This window comes from Echiichthys vipera (genome assembly GCF_963691815.1).
Source record: "Echiichthys vipera genome assembly, chromosome: 10".
Taxonomy (NCBI): Eukaryota; Metazoa; Chordata; class Actinopteri; order Perciformes; family Trachinidae; genus Echiichthys; species Echiichthys vipera.
The window spans coordinates 24,648,891-24,672,949 of record NC_139835.1 but is presented as its reverse complement, the minus strand read 5'-3'; the positions used below and the strand labels follow the sequence as shown (position 1 = coordinate 24,672,949).

Below are 24,059 nucleotides of genomic sequence, written 5' to 3'. Positions count from 1 at the left end.
GGACATAGTTTAAAGGATACGTATTTTTATTGACAACAAATCCTACGAAAAGACCAAAACCAACAGGAACATATGAGTATTAATCGTGCAGCCAAAGCACCATATTCCTGTGCCATAAATCTTTACTGTTGTCCAAAAATTACTGACCTCAAACAGACACACTGTTGCACTAAATGACGTTTTCTGACGTTACACAGAACGCAATCCCACATTTACTGTCCGGACTAGAGCACCAAATGTATGAATCACACCTGAAAACAAATGCACTTTAACTCCCGTTTGAGTGACATTTGCTTGAAATGAGAATGGTCAGCTGTTTTAATAAACTACAGAGTCAATTTTAAAAATAGTAAAGTATTTATCTGAAATCATTTCAGTAGAAACCAATGGAAATGTGTCTTTTTATGGGATTTGTTAACATAAATATATAGAACACCACTAGTTATGTTCTAAAAAGATAATTTCAGACTAAAGTAAAGTGTATTATATTTACAAAGCACGAAGTGGATCACTATGCATACACCCCTGGTCCAAGGTTTGTCTCATTAACTGTCTTCTAGGGTGAATGAAGAATTTTGCTTTATTGTCCTGCCTGCCACTTTACTATTGCTCCTTACAGGAAAAGGTCGAGTTAGCTTGCAGAGAGCTTCTTATGTATTGCTGTAAATTTGTTTGTTTTTAAAAGAAAAGTCAAAACGGGTACATTTTCCCAAGATGTAATCTATTTTTAACATGTTCATGTCCAACTGCAGCTATATGGTGACGGATAAATATCAGTGTTCCCTTTTTTATTGTATGGATCACATTAAACGGCACAGTCTGTTTTCTTTACTCTATTAACCAAAGCTTTATTATTAATTTAAAGAAAAGCAAAACATTTGAAAATTGGTTCCTTTTGTTCTGTCAAAGTACATTACAGTCAAGTACTTGATAACATAGAAAAAAGAATTTGTCTAAAACACTTTTTCCAAATCATTTACAACACGGCAAGCACCAAATAAATATTTACAGTTATGTATAAATCCATCTCTAATAATTTAATAACAATCCCATCTCACACAAACAGTAAATCTGTGTCATAATGTACAATATACAGTGTGTGTGTGTGTGTGTGTGTGTGTGTGGCAGTCTGAGCTGTGTGCTCGCGTGTGTGCAGCAGGCTCAACGGTGGCTTGTTTGGCATTTACGTTAACTTCTCATTTCATCGAACAACCATGAATGAATTTACAGTCTTGTAGAAAACTTTCCGTTATGATCACTGGAATGTAACATTAGCCAATGACTTCAGATGATAATTAGTTAAAAACCTGAATCAACGTGGTTTCTGTCCGACAATCCAGAAGAATGTGATTTAGCTCGAGTGAACGTGATTACGCAGCACTGATGTTCGGATGAAATAACACTCGCCCCCAAACATTATTTATACGACGCATTACGTGCACATACACAAGTTTTCCTGTGTGACCATGTGGGGACGGAGCAAAGGCCTGAACTCGCTGCTTGAGATATCATTAAGTCAGCTGTGGTGACTTCTTTACATGTAAAGGTGAAAATATTAAAACATCTGGTAAAGTACAGTATTCTGAAGAACCACCTTCAGCTCAGACCATGTCACATTTCCTGTCAGCCAAGTGTGTGATACTGTGTCCATTTCTCCACACATCTGTTGTGTTCACTCCCTGTTTATTGAAGTGTGTCCTGTTCTGAGAACCGGGCCTGAACCTGCGCCTCTCTGGCTTGATGCGATTTGTCCACTGACACTGCTGGTTAAGCTCTGTTCCTGGGAGCGCACGGCGCTCGGCAGGCGTGTGAGATAACGCTACAGGATCGAGGGTCATTCAAAGTCATCTTCATATTCATATTCATCCAGGTCCAGGTTGCAGTGTGGAGTGGGGATCTCAAAGAAGTGTCTCTTTGTCAGACCCAGCTCACTGGAGATGTGCTGCCCTAAAGGGCTCAAAGGATTATCATACCTAAACAGACACATGGAGGAAAAGAAGATCAGTAATGTGGTAATTCAAAGTATGTGCTAAAGGGTAACCATGTTATAGAAATACTTATTTGCTTTCTTGTTAAGAGTTACAGAAGATCAATACAACTATGAAACCACCAGATGCAGGTTAGCTTAGCATAAAGACTGTAAACTTGCACCTTTAAAGCTCACTGATTCAAATGTTTGTGTTTTTTTTAATCCGTACAAAACCAAAGTGTCAAAACAAGTCTCCGGTGGTTGCTTGGCAAACAACAAGACCACAGGACGTTACTGTGCCCAGCCAAGAAATAGTTTGGAACATAACCCCGAAACAACTTTACACTTTGTTTTTTGTGCGGAATAAATGAACAATATACGTGTTAATTAGTGAGCTTTACAGGCGTCTTTCTGCTAAGCTAAGCTAACTGGCTCTTGACAGTAGCTTAATTTTTATCATTCACGTATGAAAGTGTTGATCTTTTCTTCTAACTCTTGGCAAGAAACTGAATATTTGTGGTTTTCAAAAACAGACAGGATTTTAAACTGGAGAGGACAAAGGCGCAACACATAAAAGGCATGGACAGAGATGGTGCAGGGGTTGAGCTTTTTTTCTTTCTTGGAAGAGGAAGGATAAAAACAGAGACTGTCTTGTTCAAAAACAGACTCCCAGCTCGAGGACACGGCCACATAGACCTGATACTGTGCTGTCTGACAAAACATCTATCTGCTGTCAACAGTTGGCTCAGATTGGTGGGTTGAGGGTAGGAGCCAGGAGTGGGTTTAGGACTAGACTGGTCCAGAGAGGAGGAGGAGAACACTTAAGTCCCTGCTGGTACCCTGAGTGTCTTACCTGCTCTGGTTAGCAGCCTGTCTTTAGAAGTCGGTGGTGTTCCTAAAAACCGCCACACAACACACCTGTCAACAGCCTTGTCTATCACTGACTCACTCTCCGGGGGGCTCTGCTGCTGGACATAACACATGAACTCTGTACCAAACTGTAACCGTCTGACTGCAAAATAGACATTTTACAACTGTGCTTTTCCTGCCGTGATGCTGAAATATCTGCCCTACAAAATAGTCCATTTATACGTTTCTACAATTGAGAACAGTTTTGCCAATTCAGCACTCATAATCATGATAATATATAGTAATTATAATAGCTAACACAATAATCAGGGCCCATATTTATCAAACTTTGAATAATTACACTTAGGAATGCTGTAGAAAGCCAACAACACACTCCTACTGACTGCAAAAATGTAGGAATAGTCTTTAAAAACACATTTAAGTGATAACATGATTAATGACTAGAAGCAGAAATAGCAAATCAAAAACAAGGATCTGCAAAAACATGTGATTGCAATCAAACAAGTTACTTTTATTTGAGTGAAATCCTTTTTATCTGCAGAAGCAATCAACGCAAAGTTAACAAAACAACAATCTAGTATACTTATAGTATACAAATAGGAATGAAATTACAGGAAAATCTCCGAAACTGATACAAAAAAACCCAAAACTAAAGTGGAGACGAGGTACACCAGAAATACTTCATCCATCACATCCTCTTTTAAGTCCTGCAATTGTCTTTTAATTTAGGTTTAGTGTTAAGTCAATATTTTGAAATATGATGAATCGATTTTCTTAAGCGTCAAAGTGATACTTTTAGCAGTTTGATAAATTTGGGCCCAGGACTGTGACATCTCACCGACCAATGATAAACGTCAGACTTACACATCGTTGCACTGATCGTTGGCGGCCTCCTCAGCCACGAGGATGTCGTACTCCTCTGCAGCATATTTCTCCCAGTCTGAGACCTCCTGGCCGTCTGTCTCCATCTCCTTAAAAACCAGGACAAGTAATATGATCCACTTGACGTCTGACAGGAAAACAAGTCATCATGTTCTCTCTCTCTGTGGCAGTTAAAGCTTACCCTTATCACAGAGAACGGGTCCCTCTGCTCATGGTCCAGATACTTCTCGATGTTGAAGAAAGTGTCAAAGAAGATGTGGGACATCTTGCACCTTTTAAGGTCCCGCAGAGTGATCTTACCTGAACAGGATGAAAGAGGCACTTTAGACGGTGACAGATGATTTATGGCATAGGTGATATTAAACTATTTAGGAGGACCCACTTTAAGGTTTCTGGCCTGATTTTGCCATCCAACCTAGCTTTCAAAATTGGCCTGAGACTTAGCGGACTGCATAAATGTTGAGTTTTGGCACTGAGTGTCGTCCTACCTCATGGTACAGTGCATTAGAGGTTATGGATTTGATCTTTAGTCTGGCTTAAAACTCGTTCTATAGACGTAAGAAAAAAATCTTTGTTTGACACAGATCCTAACAGAAAATAACGGCATGATCATTTATATATATATATATATATATATATATATATATATATATATATATAAGAAAATGAGAATAATTATATAAAAATGATGATTCCCTCCAATGTTGTGAATTATAACACACTTGCAATACCGGTCAAAAATAATTGCAACTAGATACTTTTCTTTTCATATAGGAAAGCTTTTTCGATTTTTTTATTTAATTGTAATTTTCTTTTGTCTTTTATGTGAATAATAATTTCTTTTTCAGTTCAGTTCAGTTTATTTTCAGACATTTCAGACAAAGACATTTCATGACAAACACAAAAACATGTATCTGAAATAAGGTAAAAGGGAATAGGCAGAAGCTAAAGTTTATAACGCCTACCCCTTTTTCAGTGGGTTAGCTCAAATCAATCAGGTAATTGTTTGCATATTAAAAAAAATCCATTGAATCTATCCTGAATATACGTGTCAAATGTGGATAAATAGAGCTGATTTTAAACATCTTTTAGATCCAGCCTAACCTTCTCATACAGCTGCTTTTAAAGCTCAGGGGTACTGACAGCAAAAGCCCAATCACCTTCGGTTTTAAGCCTTCAAATAGATCTTCCAGTGAGGGAGCCCAGCCTGATGTTTGGAGGCCGCCGCTCATTCAAAGTTAAAGACTTCCGATTTTTACGATAAGACATAAAAGTGCTTTCAGAGTTATGCACGAAATCTTAAAACCAACTCAAAATTTTGTAGAAATCAAAAGTCCAAGTTTCTGCTTTTGAAAGAGCTGGAAAGAGACTTTTGGTTGATAAGAGAATAAAGTTCTGCATCGCTCAACAGTGGCTTTTTAGATTCTCTGGGATGTTTACGAAAACTCCACCAGATCTACATATTAAGTTGTCATCAAATGTAACATCTCTATATACAGCTGGGGCTCAAGCTCATATGCCATTACCACAGACCAGAGATCTCCTGAAGAATATTGTATTTAATGCGACAACTTTCATTTTATATGTTTTAAAATGGTAAAAGTTGTGCTGCTGGGAGGAGGAATAAAACTGTTCAGGGAAACACCAGCCTCGAATAAGAGGTTGTTAGATCTCGTATTACACGTTATATTACTTAGCCCCGCTGGTACAGCATACCGCCAGGCCGACTAAGGGTCACATTCTTGCTGTGGCTATCAATACTAAACATGCATACCCTCACCATGGACTAGTGTCTTCGAAATGGCATAGTGGAAAAGCTAAGTGCTGGAGAGAATTTGTTGACAGTGTGGATGACACCAACAGCTGACATCAGGCAGCAGATCAGTCAGTCTCTTATCTATAACTGTTCCCTCAGCTAATGATCAATGAGCTAGTTCGAAGATGCGTACGTGCATCTTAGACTGCCACTGAATAAACAATGACTCTCCAGTGTGTGAACTTCTGAGTTGTATGAATGAAAATATGGTCTGACCTTCGACCTCAGGCTTGACAAGGTCCAGCATTTGGCACAGGCAGTCCTCGAAGGGAAGGGGCTCAATAGCCATGGTCTCCAGCTTCTGGCACTGATCCTCGTAGAAGTACTCCAGCTCGTACATGCTGAGCACCCCGTCTCCATCCAGGTCCATACAGCGGAACCAGTACTCTATACTGGACACGGGTAAGGGACAAGAACAGCAAGCGGAGGTGCATGTGAGGAAAGACAAATACTTCAAAGTAATTGAAGATGCAGTCAGTGTGGCTGTGAATCTACATACCTGGTGTCAGTCTTCTTGTCTTCCTCAGAGATGAGGAACCAGACAAAATCGGCATAACTCAGCCGCCCCTCCTTGTACACCTTTCTGTCTCTGACGGAATAAACCACACAGTTGCTACTACTGAAACCTAGAATGTGTCTTTTCTAAACTGCTCATTACTTTTGATAAACACCTTTTAAACTCTATTACATTCTTCACTTACCTTGTTACTGTTCCTGAGAATATTCTCTCAATCATCTTATGGGAAATGGCTGGGGAAAAAAAGAAGAGGTAATTTATAATCCAGACTGTTTGAAATAAAAAGTTTGCTCTCATACAACAGCTTTCTCAGTTAATGTACAACTTATTCACAACACATGTAATCCATTCTCACAGACTGTAAATCCAGACTGGCTAGGGTAGGCTCTTTTTTTTATCTTGACAGTGCTATAAATCCTCTGGTCATCATTTCGGCAATATAGTGGTAGAAATTGTTCCAGACATGGCGTCATTCGAGCAGAGTATATATGCTGCTCTCTTATTGATCTTGTGTCTCATTTCCCCTGCCTCACTCTCAGACCATCAACCAAGAACATGTGGCGTGGAGTGTGTGGGGAGGAAGACAAAAGTATTTTTCCTGAGCGTGTGTGTGTGTGTGTGAGCTTTAGACCTAGACCAAATAATATTTGTAAACGCTTTTTATTGTTACATGTAGTTTCAGCCTACTGACTGTGCCAACGAATGCCAGGAAGGTTAAAGGTACTCTGTGTAAGTTCCAGAAAACCCGTATTAGCGACACCAGTGGCCGTTAGTGAGATGCAGCCAACATCCTGTTGCTCGCACATTTTACAGCATGGGCATAAACATAATCAACGGGCATCATGTTTGTATAATGCTGTGAAATGAATCACAATCATATCTACAAATATTCTAGCTTGCTGTTTGCAAATCACTCCATCAACCAGTGCCACGAAGTAACCAACTGAGCCACAGCCAGCTTAGGGTGAGCTTACATTAACAAGCACGCAAACGCTAGCCAGCTAGCTGTAACTTGATACGCTGCATCAATCTGCTGTGCTTGCCTCATAACCTTTGCTGATAAGGTAATTTGCGAGCGGTAAGCCAGCCAGATTAGCCCTGAGAGTCTGAATGAATTAGCTGACGTTATCCACTCAAGGTAGCATTTTGCTATGTCTATGCTAGCAATTCATCTGCATTGGCAAGCAAGCTCACATTAGCCAGCTGTTATAAGCAATCTAGAAAGTCGTGAATGTCTCGATTTTTAAAGCCTCTGAATACCCACACAAGTGTTTTCAGTTATTCTGGTTTATTAGACCTCTAGTTGGGTTGGTGGGCGGAGCTTTGGTGGGAGTCTACAAGGTCACAAATCTCCATCTACCAGTAAGAATGTTATAGGTGTGATTTGTCCTGCCTTAGGTGCAACAAAGCTAACAGGAGACTCAGAATCAGAATCCGTCACAGTCACTCACACAGTCCTGAGGAGAGGTCTAATCAACCAGATTAACTGAAAACACCTGAGCGAGTGTTTAAAGCCCTTAAGTTGCATAATGAACCGTTTAATCATTGGTAATAAAACGATTAACACATGTAAAACTTTACAAACAGGATCTTTAAAGGAAAGCTGAGTTCTGACAAGGTATCAGCACTTTTTCATTTGAACTCTGAATAATTATAAGATAAGACAATTGTGCAGATTCTTGTTTGTTGTGTTTTCTTGAAAAAAAATGTGATGTGTGCTTGTGCACCTTGGTCACTGTGCTGTGCCAGGTCCTTCTGGTCTATGTAGAGGTCATGGTCAGTGTCCAACTCCCAGAACTTGCAGTAGATAACATAGAAATGTTCATAGGAGAAAAACTCTGTGAGCTGGTTCACGTCATCTTCCTGCTCCAGCAACGCCAAATTCTGGGGCAAAAGAACAAAAGGTTATGGTAAAATTTCACTGTAAAAGTTTTTGTATTAATACTTATCAGTATACTTTTAGTATCAGACAAACTGTCCATTAGAGTTTACAGACAGACTTCCTTGTTAATTTTTTACCTAACTAGTGTAATTCTACAGTTTCCAGCAGATGTCCTCACTCTTAGTTTTACCTCCAAATTAGGTGGTTTAATTAATAAAAATGAATTTGCGTATTACTTTGGTAAGCACAGTGTTATCATAACAGATAGAAATGATGGCCGAAACTACAAAAATAAGTTTTAACACATTTTCTCTTCAGGGAAAAAAAATTAACATTTCTATTAAAGCATGTGAACTGTGCAATTGAAGATATTATATTTACCACATACATTCATTTTATGACAATTAACAACGTTTAAAGTCTTGTGTATGTAAAACAGGACCAGCAGACAACTTTTGGAATTGTACCTGGAGAAAGTTACTTTTCCTGAGCTCAGAACACGTTATTTTTCCAGTCCATGAACGGTTCACATTGTAGAATATCCTCTGAATCACCTGAAAAACAGTTTACAGCGTTATCAACTAATTAATTCATGAGCTAAACGTAACTGATGCTGTGCCAGTTTATTGTGTCACAACTGGCAATTTTGCAACGGTAACGTGCTGTCACTTTTGTTACGGTAGCATACCGTGGTGATGTATCGTGAGTGAAAGTCTGGTGCCTCCTTTAGGAAGGCCAGGCCTGCATGTGAGTTCACCACATCCTGAAAACATAAAGCAAAGTCAGCTCATTTTGTCTCCACTGTCTCATTTCCATAACAAACCCCTCAGAACTAACAAACACAAATGCAAGAGAACAACTCAATGACATGCTGTGTCACACAAATAACAAATACATAAGTTCAAATAACAAATACACAAGTTCAGTCAAATTCTGCAGTTACTTTTAGAGACGAGTCAAATGGCAAACCACATGTCTTTCTTTTTTGCTAGACGGAACTTGTCGTAATTAGAGTAGACGTATAAATGCATGCTTATTAAAACATTCAAAGTTGTCAGTGCCTATTTACATCACCCTGTTATGCCATATACTTTATAAATTGTGCTACATAAAAAAAAAGGCTCCAGGCCTCGTTGAGAGAGGCCATAAAATTCAAATGTTTCTTTGAAGTCAGAGAACACTGGGTCAACTGATTTGAGGATGAGCTCAAGTCTTTCTGATTTGACAGCAAAGTGGTGAGAAGGCCAGAAGAAAGACATTTGCTAGCGACTGCTCTTAACCTTCTCTCCCTCCTCATGCCATTAAGTCAAAGGGGTTGTGCTGTATTTCAAATGAACTGTAGCTATATTTCTGCCATGAAACTTCCCCCATCTTTTTCTTTATTCTACACCCTTCTCTTTCTGCTAGGCGAAAGAATTGTTGACATAAATGCGCAGGCGGCAATGAAATTAAAAGGCCTTATTTCAGGGCAGCCGTCGTGCCTCTTTGACTCTTAGTGTGAGGAATTAAATCATAGAGAAACACATAAATCACAGGGCACAGGAAACAGGCGGGGACAGTCAAATCTACTCCACTGCAATCCGCCTTTCATTCATCAAAACAGTCAAAGGCGATTCACTGAGCGGAACCATACAAATTAAACACCGTGTGCCACAAGGCATCTCTGCTGGTATTCTAACGGGTGTTCAGTAAAGCCCAGCCGCTCCCGCCAGCATGAAAATGAATAAGGTGTAGGGTGGGACCAGTGTGGCGCACCAACAGCTTGTCAGGGGGAATGAGAATACAAACAGCCAGCACAGCAGATCCACATGGTAAGACTGACAAAACAGACTATTCTTATTAAACAATTTGATCAATCTGCATCTGTGATTTCTAGAACTATTTTGGTGCTATAATGTGTATTTTACACGAGACCCTCCTTGGTTAATTTCTGCTGAGCTTGAGTTCTGTACCGATTTAACCTTCATTCAGTCTACTCCCCTCCACTATATTACCGGCTTACAGTAACGTCCCTGAATTAGTCCTCCGCCACATGAAAAAGCATTGCTTCAGCAGGGCAGTCCTTAAATTAAGTCCATTTTGGACAACCTAAGCCAATGCAATTTTGCCACCCTGCCAAGTCCAGCCCTCTCCCTGGGTGTGCTGCAGCCATTACCTGCAGGAATGGAATAAAGTCGTCTTGTTCCAGGTAATTACAGCCAGGCTTGGCCAAGAGGTGCACAAATTTAGAAGAGTCGTCGTGACAGGTCTGCAGAGTCCTGGAGAAGAAAAGAGAGAACAGATGGTTGCAAGGTTACTCACTATTTCGCTCTTATGTTCTCTCTATTCTTTTTTTTTTTATCATTCTTTCAAGAGCACACGTTTGAAATTGTTCCCCTCAAAAATGCAAGTGCAGGTATAATACATTCTGAAATTAGGATTCTGAATTGCTGCCTGGTCATTATAAGTGTTGAGTGTTATGGTAGCGATTGTGGCCTCTCCTCTAAGAATGGCTCCAACATGAGCTCAAGTCAAAGGCTAGGTCTATCCAGTTCTCTGGAGGCTCGTGCATTAATACAAGAGCACGCCAATTGCATGCAACAGCATTCAACACATAGCTAAGAGCACAGCCGCCATTACAAAAGCCTTATGGTATTCCTTACAATTTCACACTCAATAGATGTTTTCAAATACTGTCAATGCCCAGCGACTATTCCCCTGTGAGCATTTGTGAGGTCTTTGTGATCAATGATTAAGGTTTAGAAATGAAAAGAAAAATGTCATGATAGCAGAGAGATGCATGCAGCATCTGTCATCTCAATGAGCGGTCATCATTGTTCAAAGTAGACTGTATGAGGCATTACGCTGTGGGTATACCAGTAGTCCAAGGAGAACAAGAAGAGCCATTGTCTTACTTTCTCCACATAGCCACGAACTTGTGAACGGACACGAAGCCGGTCCTGTCGCCTCCAGCCGAGCAGAACAATGGCATTTTCCAGTAGAGAGGACACTCACAAGCCTAGGGAGACAAGTAAGCAGAAGAGATGGGCAGTGTGGTGTGGATATAAAGAGGAGAGATGGGAAAAAAAACTTGCATTCCCACATACACATGTGATCTTTAATGTAGAAATGAACAGCACAATGACGAGCAGTGTTGCATCACTTAAAGACCCCAAGGAAACCTAGCTGCCAATTGTCTCTTCACTCAGGTTCCCCTTCCGCCATTGCTCACATTCCTCAGGGAGACGGAGATAATATTTTTCGAGGAGATTTAAAATCAGCAAACATTCGTTAAGTCAGGAGCTAAATGCCCCTAATGAAAATAATTTGCTGGGTGGCACCTAAACCTCCATGCTACAAATCACATTCTCACCTTGGCGACCTGCCCCATGTCCTCAATGGTGGCCCTTTCATTTGGGAATTGGGAAAATATTTTCTCAATTTTGGAAATGAGGCTGTCGATGTTGACGTTGGCTTGGGGCCGGCCCAGTGGGAAGTAAAACTTTGGAATGCTTTCACTTAGCGCTGTGGTGACAGGCTCCGCAGTCCTCACCTGGGCCTGAGACAGACACACAGAAATAAGTTGTTAGCCACTGATGCTAGCAAAGGCTAACACCACACAGCTCAAACATTCCAACATGTGCTAAGGCTCGCCTCAACACAAACTCTACATTGCTAGCACTACACCCACACCTCTCAACAGCCCCAAAGAGCATCATGGAAGAGTTGTGACTATGCAGGTACTAGTTGTTATCCACTTATCTGTAAAAGATATCCCTGTGATGGATTTTCACCTGTAATAGATTTAAATTAAGATGTGTCAAGCGACATTAATATGTGTAGAAGCAAAAGACTGACAGTCCTTTTAATCTGTTGCTGAAAACCAAAATTGACCTTGCAATGTTTGCAACTTGCTAAGGTCATTTCACTAACAGATTACTGTATGTTTCAAAGAGTCAGGAATTTAAAGGGCTATCAGAACAAGATAACAATAAAATACTAGATAACGCTGAGGACCTCATTTATAAATAACATCTACAACAACCTGATGTTTGCTTTTGTATAAAGAAATAATTGATCTGAGGTGTTTCGTATCTTAACGGTGACTAAGTAGTCATCAGTCCTTACTGGAAAATGACTGAATGTTTACAGGTATATTTTGGTCTTTAACAGCATAATCTGTGATCTAACTGTAATGAGATTTGATAACACAAGACATTACTCATGCTATTTACTGATGCTATTCAAAGAGACAATACTATTAAATAAATCAATAAATTAGCCATTTCACAGCAGCTGTTTTGAAAACACAGAAGGACACAAACAATACAAATTATAAACATTATCATTACATTATACATAACACTTAAGTGTCACAGTAAGACATGACTGCGAGCCAACATGGCTCAAATACCATGGCCTTACAACTGACACACCTGAATTGAATACTGGCAATTATTGATGTTATTAATTACACCTGTGCTTTAGTGTGAAAGGGCCAATTCATTAAAAAGAAAAGGACTAGATGAACGCACTGTCATGATGCATAAATGTGTGTTCCCTTTAGAAGAAAGATTGAGCAAGACATCTTTGGCTAGGTTTAAACAGAGTACCTAATCACAGGGAAACAACAATCACAGTTGTCAATGACATTGCTGGAGATAGAAGCAGGACCTGCATGTGATGCATGTGTGTGTGTGTGTGTGTGTGTGTGTTTTGGGTTTGAACTGCAGAGGTACAGTGTGCTTAGCATATGCTATTAAGCTCTACATCGTGATGTAAATCAGGGTATCCTTTTATGTCTAATGACAACGGCATAATGCAACAATGGAGCCATGTCTTTATGTAATGATAAATTTGACTAAGCACAGCTGGCATACTGTGAGATCATATGCTTTGATAAAATCTCCACTGAGTGTCTTGCTGAGGACCATGCTGTAGAGGGCATGAACCAGCAAAGCCACATAAAAAGCCAGAATGCATTATGATCAAAATGTATTATGTTGCACACATAAGCCACTTACTAAAAACTGCTTGAGCAGAGCAAGCAATCGTCATCTCTTACCCAAAGACTATTTACATAACTCAAGAATTTGCTAACAGGATCGGTCTCTATGGCCTTTAATAATAGCATAAACAGACCTACACTGGCTAAGAGAGAAAAGTACCATCTTTTAGTATCTGTCTAATCAATTGTTTTCCACTCTAGCTAGATTTGACAGGGCCTACATTGTCTGCAACAATAAAATGTTGCACAATATGATTTAAAACCTTAAAATTATAGAAAACAAAAGCGACTAAATCTAGCCATATCAGTTTCTACATGTATATGTGTCAACATTAGATGAAATTGTGTTGCTGTATTCTGTCAGGGGTAATCGGCTCTTTTCAACCTCATAAATGATAAATGCTGCTAGTCCTCTGCTCTTCTCTGTCCTGTGTGTTGGTGTCAGCCATGGCTATAAAAGGACATAAACATCTCATGTTGCCCTGCCCAGCACTGTCCCCTCTCTCTCCCTCTCTCTCCCTTTTGCTTTATGCTAACCGCTAGCAGAGCTCTTGAGCACAACTGCTACGCCCCATGACATTTTGCACATTCACAATGATGTGGTCTGAAAGAGCACAGTGAAGCAGCTGAGCAGAACATACCACACAAGATGAAACATCGTCCACAAACTATGGCTCACAGCTCATATTTCTCTGTACAAGTGAAGAATACCTTGCCCCTAAACAACCCACAAAAAGTGAATATGATTGCACAACAATCACATTTGATATGGCATAGTAGTGTGTGGAAGCTATTTGATGTGAAAGTTGGCTTCAACAACACCTATAGTTCCACTTTATAAAGAATAGATGGTAACAGTGAGGAATAGATACAATTACTGTGATTCAAACTGTAATACACAATATTTGTACTAATGCAAGCTGAATACCAAGACAAGCCCACAAATACCATTCCCCATTAATAGACTTGTCTGACAGGCCAGAAAAGCCTGCTTGGTAGAGGGTACACTCATACAAACACCTGCCTGTCCTTGCTGGAAGGCTCTGAGCCTCTTCTTGAACCGAGAGGGCAGAACAAAGTCACAGCCGCGTGCCAGCAGAGCCAACTCCTTCCTAAGGTCAGGATCCTGACGCAGAGATAGCTCCCTCATCCTCATCCTCGCTCCAGACAGGACGGGGAAGACATATACACAAACACAACACTCAATCCAGCGTTATCCCCTTGACTGTACAAATCACTCAGTACCAGTGAGCACTGTGAGCAAAAGGCAGTGGCAGTGGTGCAAGTCTTCTGTGTCTGTGTCCCTGTGATTGTCCTCTGTCAGAGTGAGAGCCTCTTAATGCAAGGGAGCAGCTGCTACTGTGACTCTCCCATTCCAGATCTGGTCGCACAATCACAGCTCTGCCTGCCGCTCTGTCCCAGTCTCTACATAACATGCACATACGCACACACCAACACGGCACAGGGTCAGGAAGCCCTTGCCTCAAAGCTGGTGGGGAGATAAGAAGTGGCGGGGTGTTTGTGTGTAGGAGTCACTTAGTGTATGTGTGGGATGGGAGGGGTGTGTGCAATGGATCTGCCCTTTCCAGTTTGCATTCCTCAGTGCTCATGGAAGGTTATGTAAAGAGACAGACCTGTTGTTGCAGCTTGCAGCAGCATCGGAAGCCAATTGAAGGATGCACCTTAATAACGCAACAGCACACGGCTCATGTTCACCGACTTCCCTTTTGAAAATCTCCCACACGACCACATACTTCAGAGAAATATTGCATGTGCTCTGAGGCTTGCAAACTGGATCCCCCTCCTTCCTTTGGACAGTATACACAGACACTAATGGGGAAATTCAAAATAAAGCCCCAGAAGTGATGAAACATAACGAAAGCCACATGCTAGTACTAAATCTGCCTACACCTGTCACTAAATCTGCCTGAAAGTATAAATCACAAGAAGAACAGGCAGACAAAATAAACTTAATGAGGCATTGGCAAATAAAGAACACAACCATGGTATAACTACTTCATAAGAGGTGACAAGAGCGTAGGTCAAATAACTGGATGATAAATACACAACTATAAGAGACCTATGTATTCAACTATGCTGCATTTTATCTAATGGTGGTCTTTGTTTTCCTTCCCCCTGCAAGCTTGGGCTGCCAGCCATTCCACGTCTTATTATAGTTGATGGGCAATAGAGGGGGGAGAAACATGTCAAATTCAAAGAATGATGACCGAACCAGTCTGCGCCTATTAAAAGCACCAGTAAGCACAGTTTGGGCAATCCAAGAAACTAGATCTGGAAAACAAGGGTGTATCTTTAGTCCTCAAACAAACATCCACTTCCGGTTGCTGCTGTCATGGAGTGATGGCAATTACATCAATTCTCTACAAATATGCTGATCTAACAGCTGCGGGGTTGCCTTCACTGCACTGACTGTACACAGGGAAAACGCAACACCGACATACCTGTATAAGCCTGCTGATGTAAATGTTAATTAAAGAGAAATGGTACCCAACAGTAGAAAACATAAATAAACCTATATTTGTTAATGTTATTTCCCACTGAAAGTGAAAGCACACCCACATTATTTTTAAATGACAGGATCACCAAGTCCACAGTTTTCCACTGGTTTCTACTCAAACCCAGTTCCTGTTATCGTCCTAACAGGGCCCTGCACATGCTTGATAAGCACACTGGCTGTCTTTTGTTCATGCTCATCAATTCAAACCAAATATGGAAAGGAAAGCACCAAGGCCAAAAAACAACCTGGTAGATAACACAAAACTGTAAACTCACACGGAATACTATTGTTGTGTTTGAGCAAACAGAAAGTGTGTTTTACAAACAGCGGTTTCAAAACACAGCAGGGATAATGATGTCTTACTTTACATATGAGCAAACACAAGGTGTGAACAGCAATGTGGACTGGGGAACCAACACAGACAAAAAAAAAAACACAAACACACAGGTTCTGAGGGTGCAATGAAGCATGTGCCTTTTAAAAAACACAGAATGGAATAGTTATAGCAGGCATCATCTCTAACCAAAGGTTGTCAAAACAACAACATCACCCTCTGAGGCAACTATTAGTCGGACAGTCTGCTATAGTACTACGTCCACACACTCTAATGGGTCACTGTGACAAACAGAAAAAACACGAGAACCCAGATTGACCTCACAATATGTCTAATCCGTAAACTGTTAAATCTGATTTGTACAGAAACATGTGTCCAGTCATGTTCTCTTCATTACATAACAGATGAGATTATGAAACGCACTGTCTGTCATTGGCAGGTCTAGATGTTAGAACTCCCAGCAGTCAGATGACTATTCACAAGTTGTTGTGGTTGTTCGCAGTTGTTCTAAAACTGTTATTCAAGAGACAACATGCAGGAAAGACAGACAACCACAGCCGAGGGAAATATTATAGAAGGGTGGGGAAAACCGATCAAAACTCCCCGGAGGGCTTTCCCAGACAACACAAGTCAATACAAGCATACACAGTGTGGCTTCAGTATCTACGTTTCTAGCATGATTGAACCAGTGACAGGTTCCACAGGACATCCACACAGAGGTGACTCACACCATCTCACTGGTTCACAGAACCTATGCTGCGGTGAAATCCAGAAAGCTCCAGCTCAATCCATCACAATCGGATGTCTGAGACAGGGATTTGGGATACATGTGAATGTGGGCCAAAAATAGGCCTGATTGACTAACAACATGGTGGGCTCAGGGAAGGCCAACAAGTAGAACATGATGTGAGCAGATCAGCTGGCTTGCATAAGAGTAATAATGTAAAAGCAGGGTTGGACAGCTATCATGCAGGTTTGTTGGAGAATCTATGTAGTCTGAATGGCTCCAGAAGTGGAGCAAAGGGTCAGAACACTACAGAAAGAAGCCACAGATAAGGAGTGACAGTGGGCCCCCCCTCACTTACACAACACTATTAAAGGAACTACTGTATGAGCATTTAAAGTTTATAGTTCATGGCGGTAGGGCTGGGTGATGTGGCCAAAATCTTCGGTCCCGATTTAGGTCAGTTCATATGATAACGATATAGATCACAATATAGCATCAGATTTTCTGAAAAATTTGAATTAGTATGCGCTTATTATTATTATCAGTTTAGACAATGTAATTTAGTATCATGATATCTCTATGTATGATTTCGTAATAATACGATTGCATTGAAATACGATAAATTATCATATTGAATTATCGCCATGCCTCATATAGCGGTTAAGTGTTAGAGACAACAGCTTGAGAGACCATATAGTATTTACTATATCACATGAGGCTGAAACCCAAAGTTTGCAATCGAACACTTGGGACTCCAAAATAAAAGGACTTACGGGAAACAGTTTGACACCTGGTTCTCTCTGACAGGTCAGGCAACTGATAACGTGACCCTAGACCTCTGCTTCAAATAGCGTCAATGTTGCTGAGCCAAACCAAGCTTGTTATAAAAATACATCTTGCGAAATAGCCTATGATCCTTAATGCAGACGATGAGAACAGAGCCCCTCAAAGTAAGTATATTTATATTATTCTGTATTATTAAAACTACTGAGGGTCTATGTGTATGCATATTGCACTTGTCATCACACAGAGGACATTTTAGGTGTCGAGCTACACAGCAGAACTGCAAGCTGAGCCTTCGAAGGAAGCAGATATTTACTGTACATGGTGTAAATAATCTATGACCACATATTACGACAACGAGCAGCATCTAATAGACGTTGTTTCAGAGTAAATTACAGAGAGGATGAATGTGCTGCCACACCTCATCTCACTGGCAGAGTTCTGGGTATATAATACCACCACAAGGGAACCAAGGCTATCTATATCAGTGTCTGATGTCAAAGTCAGACCAGCTGTTCCAGGCTTCATCGGTGTGACATAAATTGAATTTTTGAGTAATCCTTTGAAGAATGCATCTGTATGCAGGAATTCATTTTGTTGTCTTAAAATAGAAGTATTACTTTATACAACCTCACAATCCCTTTAATATTGAGTGACACAGTGTGGCCACATGCCATGACACATCACAGCAGAGTATACAAAATGTCCAGCAGTTGTTTTTTATTAATCTGGGGTTAGAGGGTGGCATTAAGGCTCAAAGGTCACTGGGAGGAAAAAGACGTGAATGTGAAAATCCAAAAGTTCAGATCTGTCACACCTTCAATTATAAGGGCTCATGTTAAACCGACAAGACAGTAAGAGAGATTGTTCTTTGTAAGGATCCAGCTGCTCACTCAGATCGCTGCTGCAATGCTTCTTGTCGTCACTGTTCTTACAATTAATAATTTCTCATTGGGACACAAAAGGGCCTCGTTAGGACTATGTTTGTATCTTCACCTAGACCTGAGGTGTACAAAAGACCACACAGGGCATGTTTAATTTTGATGCATTATAGTTTGCTACAGTTGTCTGAAAAGAATGACAAATTATGCATGATGGACTTTTTTAAATCAGGCTTTACTTCCATTTTTTAAGGTTGAAGTTGAATTGAATGCATTGTGGTGACTTGTAAACCCATGCAGGCTGTACTTATATGCATTACACATAAAAAAAACACACCAAAAAAAACACATGATCTTCAAGACACAATTGCCTCGCTGAGTCTAACATTAGGTTTAGCTATCCAGCCTTAGTGTTCCAGTCAGAGAGAGAACAGATGTCTCACCAGTGACCACTTGAACTCCTCCTCATTCCTCTCTTTAGCATGTCAACAGCATGTAGAAGGCGGAGTCTCTAAGAGCACGCACCTCCAGTTGTCTAGCTTTCACCACACTGCCAACTTCTAATCTTGACAGACATACAAAACTTTTTGAGCCTTTGGACATCTTTTTGAGGCTTGATTTCTTCTATAATTGTAGCAGCCCAAAGCAAATCCTTTTCACCTCTGGAGTGATATTAAGATCTGCACCACACAGGCTTAAAGGAGTAACCAGAGTGCCAGGGATAGGCTAGGTTCAGACACTCCCACCTCTCATACCACACTAATTCGTGGGCGAGGCCTGAACATTTGGAAAGTATTTGACTAATAATCACTACATATGCCTACAGACATGGAGGCTCCACTATGATAGTGAAGAGTGGACAGCCCTTCAATGCCTTTGATCCTGTAGGCTACTCAGCAGCCTCTCGTGGCCAGCCTGGGAAGTCAAGACCTCAGAGAATACATTAGGGTCATGTTTGAGAAACTAGAAATCCGTCAACAGTTAGGACGGATTAAATGTGTAGGATTTGAACTCTACAGCGGTTGCTACCAAAGATGCTATAATCCCATGGATAAAATATCAACCGTAAACTCCATAACCAAGTCCATTTACAACTGGATTTTATGCTATGTCTGATGAGGTGCAACTTTTGGCTGTACTGCAGGTGGACTTGTTAGCAAACCCATGAAGGCATAATCTGAAACAGTGGTTACGTTTAAGGTCCTGTTCACAGCAGACTTTTTGATGTGTCAGAACAGGAAAAGCACAGGTGTTACTAATCACATTAATGTTGGTGTCATTTTATTCTAATATCCCTGTAAGCCATGACGGTGTGCCGGCATTTACTAAGGTTGTCAAAAGTATCAATACCTTTTCAATACCCCATGTTTTAAAGAATACTATCTGTTAGTTTTAAATTTGATAGTATTGAACCAAATATATATATATATATATATATATATATATAAATAAAAGATTTAACATCAGATTTTAGACCAAAGGCTGCACCGATGACAACTAGGAAGAAAATCATCTGATCCTCAACCTGTGGCTTTTGCAGCATTCTCTCCACCAACGAACCGACCAGGGACTATTTCTCTACCAACACTGTGGGCATGTTGTTATTTAGACCAGAACTTGTGCATTTACACTGCAACATCTTAAAATATCTTATAAGAGAAGGGCCTACTGGCAAGGTTTTTGTTTAGCCTTGTGCATGTATAATACAGGTATAAATTTTACGGTTAACAGTGAAGCATTTTCAAGAAACTCAACCTCTAAACACTCAGACAGCTTCTTTCTGCAAGTGTAACAAGGCCTCATTTATTTGGTTTAAGTAAAGTTAACAAGCAAGTTAACACACTTGTTTTTATGGTGGTTATTAACTTAGCTTAATAAACATGAACCTCATGCAATGACAGGCTATTGTATTGGAATGTTCCAGTTGTACATGTGTGTACTACGGTCTATTAAAACTGTTTAGATACCGATACCAGTATTGGAAATGTCTCCGACAATACCAACATTTTTCTTTACTATTTCTTTACTTGTATTTCTATTTTCCTGTACCTTAGACTTTACAGTTAATACCTGATACTTATTTACACGACAGGGTTTGGGAAGATGCTCCACTCCAGTCCTTTATTATTTAGTTTGAGAAGAGGGTTCACTCTTACAAAAGACAACTAAAACAGAATTAAACAAACTGGAAATATTTCTTTATTTTGTTGTGCTTGAACCATAAAGTGATTTTTGATTTAACTTTGGACTGTTTCTGTTAAAGAATATTATTTGGACCTTTTGGACAATTATTTAAAATACATTTTCTGATGCCGAGTGTAGCTCATTGTGTGATACACTGATTTAACTGAGTTTGCATTGTGGCTCTGATTATTGCTGTATAATTGTGATACTTCTGTCTGGTGATTTTTAACGCTTTTTAACACTGATTAATTTATCCACGCGGGGATTGACCTTTCAATAAGAACCTAATCCTTAAATTGTCTGATTATCCACGACTGGCACGCTAAAAAAAGTACATTCAGGCAACGTGCTACAGTGCATTTGAAACACATGAAAACCATGATTCTTTTAATTTTTTTGGGCGTGTAAACCTGTGGGAAACACTGCTGCTGATACCTGATGCCAAACAGACAGAGCTTACAGAGACTAAGATTTTGCAACACACCCTTCGTCACACGAACCTCAGGTGACACAAACTACAGGACACACCTTGTTTTTGACATAATGAAAGCAACCTTACATGAAAGCCCCATGGCATGGTCATTTAAGAACTTCTTATTCTTGTTTAAACCTGTAAAACTGTTTCAGAAACATTTTGGATACGATTATGATTATGGGATGCCTCCTAACAGACATCTAATGACAACAGTTTAAATGTTCTAATCTTTTCATTTACTTATTTAATCTATTACTTGCCTTTTTTGTGCTGACAGACCTCCTTAGTACTCTGCCATTGGGTCCAGTCAGTCTGGTATTACTGCTACTGCCAGAGGGTAGTGTACTGGCAGACGGTGGGCTGGAAGGAGTACCTAGAGGAGTGGGCTTCTTCTCTGCCAAGTTCCTTTGGGATGCCACATTGTTGTTCTCATTGAAGGTCAACGACCTTTTGTCCTGGGTGTCCTGACTACTCAAATCGATGTGTTGTCCACTTTTGATAAGGTCAAGATAATCTTTGAGTAGTGACTGGGTTGCTGTATCACTCAACCAGTTGAGAAATAGCTCATCCACCTTCATCTTAAGAACTGGCTGGAGGACTTGCGGTGAAGGCATTTTGCAGGATGTTACTTTTTGGCTCTGACAAATCTGTGTAGAAATAGGAGTAACGTTAACATCACAGTACTTCACTCTGGTCCCATGGCAAACAGTCTTAAAATGTAATAGAAAGACTGGATAAGTGTTGCAGATATCTGTAATTCAAATCTCCGTAGTCAAAAATAACATTTCAGATATCAACAACGTAATTCTTCTAGATATCGAAAATGTAATGGTGGATATCTAGAATTGAAAGCCCAATACACATGAATAGCAAAAGTGACGTCATTTGTACTAATAACAATGGTGTTGTGGATATCTGAAATGTTCTTTTTGATCAGGACGAATTGAATTTCAGATATCCAGTTTAGCTATTGTATGTTAAAACCGCTTGCCATACTGGTTCTATATTTCCAGCACCTTTAATAAATAACGTCACGGCAACACTGTATAACTGAGGAGCTGTCCACATTAGTATAAATGCAGTGAGTGACACAATATAAAGCTTACAATAGCTTGGTGTCAACCGCCCTTGCTCGCTCACTAACGTTATTGAATTTTAGCGCGAACAATCAATGCCTTCTATGGTTTTTATGCTAAAGCCCACAGGCAAAAGTGAACGTGGACCCCTACTGACCCCGATACTGTTATAGCTATAGTTTGACTTAGTTAGAAGGAACCACAGCGGCTTAAAGTCAGTATTTATTTAGCTAACGTCACTTAAAGCTGCCACACTACTCAGGCAAGAGAAGCCAGGGTCGACAGAGTTAGTAAAGTTGATAGAAGAAGCAGCAGCAGCAAGGCAACAACAAGCTACGGTAGCTTTAGCAAGCTAACGTTAGCGGTACCAACCTTGGAGAGAATGCACGGTTAAGGTCCAAACGCGTTTTTATGGCTCTACATGACCTCCTTCATAAGCCAAGCTGTTGCACGCGTGTCTGTTTACCTGTGAAATACAAAAATAAACGCAGTATATCCGGTTTTCATTTCGCTGAGCAAACGCAGAGCACAAGCGCTACTACTCAGGCTCTCGTTCCCCTGGTAACCACAAAGATCTATCGCGAGATCTTAAAAGAAGGGTGAGAGTTCACCCAGCCGTTTTTCCGCTTTCAACGGACCATTATGGAAAACTTAAAACGCAAAAATAATACATTTTCAAGACTTATTAGATTATTTAGGCATTTCAAATTTACTCCCTTTGTTTAGCAGACCGCATACGTTCTTGTTTTTGTTATTCTTTATTCCCTTTTTATGTTTAGCTGTCCTTGAATATTTTAATTTATGTTAATATTATTTCTACATTTATATATGTATTTTTGGTATTATGTAAAACTCTGGGACATGTAAATTGAATCTAAAACAAAAAAACAAACCCGCTTTCAACGCGGGATCTTAAAACAGGGTGAGAGTTCACCCTGGTTCACCCCAATCGTTTCTCCTTAAAAAGGGTACTTTCATCCGCCTTCAACTGCCACCCACCTGTTAAAAACAGGTTAAAAAGCCAAAGTCTATACTACTTCATTGCTTGTTGTTCTGTAGAAATATATTTTCCCACCCCATCATTATTTCTACTGCTGCAGTTTTTCCCTCATTATAAGCCCCAGCACTCAGTGGTGTGTCTTTGCTAAACTAACTGTTACTTTACTCCATTTCAAGTCCTGCATCCGAAATCTTCCTCAAGTAAAAGTAGGTAAGAATTATCCGTAAAATGTTTTTAAAGTATATACAATGAAATTAAGAATGAAATTAAGCTACTACTACCATTAATCTATGAGTAGAGGCCTACTACTATTAAGTTAGGCCACTACTACTACAACTTTTAATGTTGTAGAGAAGTTTAACACACAATTTTACAAGTTAACATATATTATAAGTAAAACTTAAGCTACAAATTAAGTAAGTAACGTTATTGCTTTTGAATGAATTTAGTGCAGCAAAAAGTTCCATATTTTAAGAAGTAGTAAAACCTCAAAGTTGTAGTCAACTATAGCACACTTCATTTACTTAATTCTGCATTTAGCATAAAACACGGTCCATGAGGCAGTAATAAAAATGGCGTTCTGTGATTTTTACACGCTGAGACATACTTGTTTAACAATAACAGGCTATTCATACAGTGTTTATCACATTTATAATAATTACCATTCACATTCTTTTTGCCCGTTTATGTTTTTTTTCTAGAAATTGACACGTTAGATTTGAACTGGTTATAATTGCAGTACTCATTTTTAGAAAACTAGTCCTATTTGTTCAATTTAGCCTCTTATGAACTTGATTGTTACTCTATTTGCATGAATAACAATACATCTGTGCCTGATTCCACTCTCTTTTCTCCCCTCACTCCTTGAAGCAGTCGGGTCGAGCACCTGGTGTGTACTCTGGAGCTGGACATCCTTATCGATTACTGTAGGGACGAGATGTCCCAGACATCGTGTCGTGCATCCCCAGCGTAGAAAGCAAGCAACACACGGAGAGGTCAGTTTAAATAATGGACAGCATATTTGTTTTCAGCAGGATGGGACTTTTCCCAATTCTGTATCTCATGCAAAAATCCAACCAGCAATCATATTCATCGAATGCACATTGAAGAGATGAAGAAACAGAGTCTGGTTACGCTTGAGTGGCTAACATGTAACAG

The 24,059-nt window shown here is 39.9% G+C and overlaps 1 protein-coding gene across 3 annotated transcripts; it reads right to left on the bottom strand.

Moving 5' to 3' along the window:
• Nucleotides 1–7: 7 nt before the first annotated feature.
• Nucleotides 8–22,452, bottom strand: ppp2r3b (protein phosphatase 2, regulatory subunit B'', beta). 3 transcript variants are annotated; one of them, XM_083921600.1, is made up of 15 exons: nucleotides 22,274–22,452; nucleotides 21,086–21,472; nucleotides 11,289–11,474; nucleotides 10,831–10,934; nucleotides 10,092–10,194; nucleotides 8,625–8,699; nucleotides 8,404–8,490; nucleotides 7,782–7,938; nucleotides 6,239–6,287; nucleotides 6,037–6,126; nucleotides 5,754–5,929; nucleotides 3,903–4,021; nucleotides 3,704–3,810; nucleotides 2,823–2,864; nucleotides 1,867–1,973 (listed from the first exon to the last, which is right to left on the bottom strand). In XM_083921600.1, the coding sequence occupies exons 2-14, from the start codon at nucleotides 21,437–21,439 to the stop codon at nucleotides 2,846–2,848; spliced, it is 1,626 nt and encodes a 541-aa protein (XP_083777726.1). In that variant the 5' UTR covers nucleotides 21,440–21,472; nucleotides 22,274–22,452; the 3' UTR covers nucleotides 1,867–1,973; nucleotides 2,823–2,845. The 3 variants fall into 3 exon arrangements, with proteins under 3 accessions (XP_083777725.1, XP_083777727.1, XP_083777726.1); XM_083921599.1 differs by lacking the exon at nucleotides 2,823–2,864 and having other exon boundaries at nucleotides 8–1,973; XM_083921601.1 differs by lacking the exons at nucleotides 2,823–2,864; nucleotides 21,086–21,472; nucleotides 22,274–22,452 and adding an exon at nucleotides 13,948–14,406 and having other exon boundaries at nucleotides 824–1,973.
• Between the last annotated feature and the right edge of the window lie 1,607 nt (nucleotides 22,453–24,059).

Coding starts and splice junctions, on each gene's coding strand:
- ppp2r3b (XM_083921599.1), bottom strand. CDS start 21,439: ATGCCTTCACCGCAAGTCCTCCAGCCAGTTCTTAAGATGAAGGTGGAT. Junction 5,930..6,036: donor GACAAGAAGACTGACACCAG/GTATGTAGATTC, acceptor ACCCGTGTCCAG/TATAGAGTACTGGTTCCGCT. Junction 4,022..5,753: donor TGTCAAGCCTGAGGTCGAAG/GTCAGACCATAT, acceptor CATCCTGTTCAG/GTAAGATCACTCTGCGGGAC.